The 6,802-nt window shown below is 37.5% G+C and overlaps 1 protein-coding gene across 1 annotated transcript; it reads left to right on the top strand.

Moving 5' to 3' along the window:
• Positions 1–3,439: 3,439 nt before the first annotated feature.
• On the top strand, positions 3,440–4,498 carry LOC110337153 (mas-related G-protein coupled receptor member B4-like). The gene has a single exon (XM_021219909.1). It carries the CDS (start codon positions 3,533–3,535, stop codon positions 4,496–4,498), a length of 966 nt encoding a protein of 321 aa, XP_021075568.1. The 5' UTR covers positions 3,440–3,532.
• Positions 4,499–6,802: the final 2,304 nt, after the last annotated feature.

Here is a 6,802-nt window from a genome sequence, read left to right as displayed (position 1 = left end):
CTTTTGAGGGGGGTGCAATCATGATAAATCCCTTTTTGTTAGCATTCCATAACCTCAGTAATATGGGACTTCCCCTTGAGCTGTATCCCACTTTAGGCCTGTCACTGGGCCTTTTTTCCTCAGGCTCCTCTCCATTTCCACCCCTGTAATTCTTTCAGACAGAGACAATTATTGGTCAGAGGTGTGACCATGGGATGGCAGCCCCATCCTTCCTTTGATGTCCTGTCTTGCTGCTGGAGGTGTGCTCTATAAGTTCCCTCATCCTACTGTTGGGCAGTTCATCAAAGAAGGTCCCTACCTATGAGTCCAGGGAGTCTCTCACCCCATCCACATTCCCTCCTAAGAACCTCCCTACCTACCTCCCTACTTGTGATTGCTTTCTTCTCTCTCCCAAGTGAGACCGAGGAGGCATCCTGACTTGAACTCTTCACCTGTTGACCCTTTTGAATTCTGCAGACTGTATCTTGTTTATTCTGTATGCATTTTTTTCTTTTCTTTTCTTTCTTTTTTTTTTTCTTTTTTTTTTTTTTTTTTTTTTTTGGCTCATATCCACCTATTAGTGAGTACATACCATGCATGTCCTTTTGGGTCTGAGTTACCTCACTCAAGATGATATTTTCTAGTTACAGCCATTTGCCTGCAAAAGTCAGGATGTCCATATTCTTAATAGCTGAGCAGTATTCCATTGTGGAAATTAACCACATTTTCAATATTTGTTATTCTTTCATAGAACATCTAGGTTATTTCCAGCTTCTGGTTATCACAAATAAAGCTGCCATGAACATAGTGAAAAAGGAGTCCCTGTGGCATGGTAGGGGCACCTTTTGGCTATATTCCCAAGAGTGGTGTAGCTGAGTCTTCTCTGATAGCTAAACCACACAAGGACCCAACCAAAAAAGAGAACTTCAGACCAATCTCACTTATGAATATTGATGCAAAAATACTCAAAAAAATTTTTGCAAACCGAATCCAAGAACACATCAAGACCATCATTCACCACGATCAAGTAGGCTTCATTCCAGGGATGCAAGGTTGGTTTAATATATGAAACTCTATTAATGTAATCCACTATATAAACAAATCAAAGAAAAAAAACACAAGATCATCTCCTTAGATGCTGAAAAAGCATGTGACAAACTACAACATCCCCTCATGTTAAAAGTATTGGGGAGATCATGAATTCAAGGCCCATACCTAAACATAATAAAAAGAAATTTACTGCAAAATAGTCAATATCAAATTAAATGGAGGAATACTTGAAGCAAACCCCACTGAAATCAGGAACAAGATGAGGATGTCCACTCTCCACATATGTATTCAATATAGTACTTGAAGTGTTAGCTAGAACAATAAGAAAGAAAACAGAGATAAAGGGGATACAAATTTGAAAGAAGATATAAAGTTATCACTATTTACAGATGATATGATAGTATAGATAGCGACCCCAAAAATTCTACCAGAGAACTTCTCCAGCTGATAAACAATGTCAGCGAAGGGGCTGGATATAAAATTAACTCAAATAAATCAGTAGCCTTCCTTATATAAAAGATAAAGAGGCTGAGGAAGAAATTAGAGAAATAATTCATTTCACAATAGCCACAAATAGTATAAAATATCTTTGGGCAACTTTAACTAAACAAGTGAAAGACCTGTATAACAATAACTACAAGTCTCTCAAGAAAGAAATCAAAGAAGATCTCAAAAAGTGGAGAGATCTCCCATGCTCATGAATTGGCAGACTTAACATAGTAAAAATGGCTATCCTACCAAAGGCAATCTCTAGATTCAATGCAATCCCCAGCAAATCCCAGCACAATTCTTCAAAGACATGGAGAGAGTATTTCTCAAATTCATCTAGAAAGGCAAAAACCAAGAATAGCAAAAGCAATTCTTAACAATAAAAGAACAGCTGAGGAAATCACCATCCCTGACCTCAAGCTTTACTACAGAGCAATAGTGATTAAAAACTGCATGGTATGGTGCAGAGACAGACATGTTGGTCAATGCAATGGAATTGAAGATGCAGAAATAAAACCACACAAGTACTATCACTTGATCTTTGACAAAGATGCCAAAAATATACAATGGAAAAGAGAAAGCATCTTCAATAAATGGTGCTGGTCTAACTTGTTGTCTGTATGTAGAAGAATGAAAATAGACCGATATTCATCACCTTGTACAAAGCTCAAATCCAAGTGGATCAATGACCTCAACAAAACCAGACACACTGTATATAATAGAAGAGAAAATGGGAAAGAGCCTTGAACTCATTGGCACAGGGGGAAATTTTCTGAACAGAACTCCAATGACTTGTGGTATAATAACAAGAATTGATGAATTTGAAAATTGATAAATTTGATAAATTGATAAATTTGAAAACCTTCGAAGCTCTTGTGTGAGATCAGTTTGCTAGGGCTTCTGGGTAGATGCTTCGCCTGAGCATCCTCTGATGATGTATCTTTCATGAAGGCTTTTGTCTTGGATAAAAAGTTAGCCAGAAGGATCCTGTGAAGCAAAGCTCTATAAGGGACACTCTGCAGGCAAGCACAGGAACTGCCATCATTCTGTACTGGTGATTGGTGTGGTAATCAAAGGGTAATACCAGGGTAGTTTGTCTTTACTTCAAATGTTTCTGTCACTTTATGGGTGAGAAAGAGATTATTATAAAGGATGTTTGTATGGGAGAGTAGAATGGACAGAAAGCTCTACATGATGCTGCCTGTCCAGATGCTCTCTTTTCCAGATTGTTTGCATCCATTTAGAGATCTCACAGCTCTTCTCAGGGATTGAGCTACTTTTCCCAAATGGAGGTGCTCTGTTTTCTCTGCAGCACAGCTCACACTTCTCATGCAAGAGACATGTGCATTTCATGAAGGTACAAGTCACAACAAGAACAAAATTTACTACAATTTGTCAACTACTCTTGAAGGTCTGGCTTGTTCATTACAGTTATTAGTTTTCCAATGAACCCCGGAAGAGGACAGGATATTGGTGATATAAAAACTAACAGAAAAGTATGTGAGGTCCCTCGAGGCTTCTCTGCTTTGTGTTTTAAAATTTTTAAATAAGCACCAAGCCTTCCTAGCATAAGAAACATGGCCATTCACCTACAGTTCTTCATAGCAAGTACCATTCCCTTCATGACAAACATTCATGATTCCATTTTGCCTGTTTGATAGTGTCCTTTCAGTTACTGGGAGAAAATATAACTTGTGCTAACAGCTTCCATTTTCCTACACCTGAGAAGAAATCTCAGCCCTAGAACAGAAAGAATGTGGGTTTCAGAGTTCTTTCTCTTCCTAGCATAACATAAAATAGGTCTGCAGATAGACCAAATAGTACAAACTTGATTTTAATGACATTTGTAGTGCTTCTGGAAGGTTGGTAAATTACTTAATCATTATGATCCTGTTTCTCCCTTTTTTATGGACTTGTACCAGACATTCCCACCCAGTCACTTGGTCCTGACAGAGTCTATCATGTATTAATATCTCTATTTCTTTGCAGGAGTGCCAGTGGAAAATTCCTAAGCATGGATACAGGCACAATTGTCTGGAACTTTGACAGCATAGCTGAAAATGGAAGTTACACTGAAATGGTCTCCTGTAGCATCAGGTTCAATACCTTTTTTTTTCTTAAAGTCATCATTGCCATGGTTGGCCTGGCAGGAAATGCCACAGTGGTATGGCTTCTAGCCTTCCACCTGCATAAGAATGCTTTCTCCGTCTATGTCCTCAACCTGGCTGGTGCTGATTTCCTTTATCTTTGCACTAAGATTTTGTCTTACCCGTTGTGTGTCCTTCAGTTATATTTCAGCTTCTTTGAGTTTTTCTTCACTGTATCAATATTTGCTTACCTTGTTGGTTTGTGTATGATTGCAGCCATCAGTGCTGAGCGCTGCCTCTCTGTTATGTGGCCCATCTGGTATCACTGCCAAAGACCAAGACACATGTCAGCCATCGTGTGTGCTCTGCTCTGGGCTTTCTCTCTACTTTTGAGCCTCTTGAGAATGATAGGCTGTGGCTATCTGTTCGATTATTTTGAACATCATTTCTGTACTACTTTGACCTTTATCACTGCTGCATTTATAATAGGGTTATTTGTGGTTCTTTCTGTGTCCTGTCTGGCCCTGTTGGTCAAGATTGTCTGTGGATCACACAGGATACCTGTGACCAGATTGTTTGCTACCATTGCACTCACAGTGGTGGTCTTCATATTCTTTGGTATGCCCTTTGGGATCTTCCAAAACATCTGGGAAGGGATTATAGGATATTATGTTACTTCCTCAATCAATGTTTATAGAATTTTAGAATTCCTGTCCTTTATTAACAGTTGTGCCAATCCCATCATTTACTTCCTTGTTGGCTGCATTAGGCACCACAGGTTGCAATGTCAGTCTCTGAAGCTACTTCTGCAGAGAGCCATGCAGGACACTCCTGAGGAAGGGAGTGGAGAGAGGGGTCCTTCACAAAGGTCTGTGGAACTGGAAACAGTCTAGTGCAGTAGTTAAGTGAGTCCTTAATCAGACATGGTTTCTTGGAGAGTCAATATTGCCTTTATCTATGTAGGCATTTTTCCCAACCTTGTTCAATTTGTAGAGAAAATAGTCATTTTACAGAAATTGAGAGAAATGGACTTGTTATACAGAAACTAACTGAAGCACCATAAACCTGCCTTATGTGGGGCTCATTGCTTCTCTTCATGATGTAACCCTTGTAATCACTTGGGGCCAGAACAGACCCACTGTGAACAAATTCCTCCCTCAGAACAAGGATCAAGTTCATGCAAGAAAGATCAGAATTTCTTTGGTCATTAAACTTGATAAAGATTAAACAAATAGTGTATTTTAAGGAAATGTCTCAATTATTTACAAGTTGTTTTATCTAAATACTAAAAGAAATTAATAGAAATATCTACAATTCCAGTTCCTTCAAAATCCTTACACTTTAGAACATGTGCATAATTTAAAAATATTTCTTATGTAAACCACTTAGTAAACAACCCCCTTTAAGATGGCCTCTTCTAAACCTCCATTCACCCACTGGAGTCTTCCACTTCAAGTAGCTGCCATTTTTGTCCCCTGGAAGAATAATGACAGGTTTTATATACCCACATTCAAGCATACTCAAAGGTAGAGTGAGACTGTGTCCAGTTTCTCTCTTTCAGAGGGCCTTGGTTCACATTTCATGGTTATGTCTTCATCCTTTGTCTTTGTCATGATTCTCTTTCTATGACTGTTTAATCCATCATGAAAAAAAATTTCGCTGTTATTGAACTTACTTTCTCTTGGAATTGAATGTCCCTCAACATACATTTTTCCAGGAATATGTAGCATTCATAACTTGAATTATGCATGTTTCTACATTTTCATTTTGAAATATTTTCTTTAAAATATAATGATATCACTATCTCCTTTCTCTTTCTTCCCTCTAGCCATTCCCAACCACCATCCCTTAAGCCCTTTCTATGTCTCCATTCCTTAGTAAAGAGATTCTGTTTTGATTATTAGTGTTATATACACACATATATAAACTATATATGAATATATACATATGTAAAGACACCTGTTGAGGCTATTTCTATAGTTTGTGTATATTTCAAGGTTGACAATCCTGCATTTGACAACCAATAAGGAGCTTATCCTTGGGAGAGGTTAATTCTCCTTTTCCCAGTAGTCACTGCTTACCTGTAGTTCTTTGTCTTGGGGCGAGACACTTTAAAATTTTTCTCCTTTCACATTGACATGTCTATTAATACTGCCATTACTTATTTATACAGCTATTCCAAGTACTGACAACTTCACAGCAGACTTCCTGGTATTCTGGCTCTTTTAATCTTTATGCAACAACTTCCATGATATTTTTTCAGGCATAGATATAGGAGCTGTGATGAACATATGTTCATTGGGCTTGGATATTCACAGTCTGTTAATCTATGTATTGTGTTCAGGTACAGTTTCATGTGATGGTCTCCATTAGCTATAAAGAGAAGCTTCTTTAATGGGTGTTGGTAGCTACACTTAACTATGGAATAAGAATAAGATTTAGAATATAGTAAGGAATTATGCTGATCTAACAAAGTGATAGTAATATATACCTTTCAAAGGATTCTATCCCCAGGAAGCTGCCAAGATTTCTAGTCCTAGACATGAATTCCCTCTTGTCCTATGAGCTTTAAATCCAATTAGAGGGCTTTTGGTTGCCACTGACATGTGACTCTGTTTATAACTTTATGGATATCTTGCCATTCTGGTATTTTTCACCATTCCTAGGTATTGAAGCTTGTTAGGATGGCTTTACTGCTTCTTCCCCTTGGCAGCCTGCATAGAATTTTTTGGAACAATGGAAGCTAGATTGCAAGAAAGTGGTCAGATCAAGCTTGGAACATCTAAGTCTTTTGTCCTAAATGTGAGGTGGTCAGCAATGGGTTCCACCTTCAACCGTGGGTTACTTCTATAATCTATATTGCTTTGGTAATCACAGGGAGTGCTGTGTCTAATCAATCAAAGAGAGACTTCTAATGCCTTGAACTGTTTCTTTTGAAGATTACTGTCAGCCTGAGTAGCTTAACTTTCTTTAAGATATGTATATGTGAATATATGTTCATATGCATGTATAATATATATTGTTCGTTTTCCCATTTCATATTATCTATATCCTGCTATTCCTTCCCAAGCCCCCAGTATATGGTTCCTTTATATTTTTCTGTTTTGTTAGAATATATATATATATATATATATATATATATATATATATATGGATTTATATAATATATATATATATATATATATATATATATATAT

Source organism: Mus pahari, chromosome 19 (assembly GCF_900095145.1).
Source record: "Mus pahari chromosome 19, PAHARI_EIJ_v1.1, whole genome shotgun sequence".
Lineage (NCBI taxonomy): Eukaryota > Metazoa > Chordata > Mammalia > Rodentia > Muridae > Mus > Mus pahari.
Note: the sequence above shows the minus strand (reverse complement) of the source record. Positions and strands in the feature narration are given on the sequence as shown.

What these genes read in the sequence shown, in the direction of transcription:
- LOC110337153 (XM_021219909.1), top strand. Translation starts at nt 3,533, where the DNA reads ATGGATACAGGCACAATTGTCTGGAACTTTGACAGCATAGCTGAAAAT.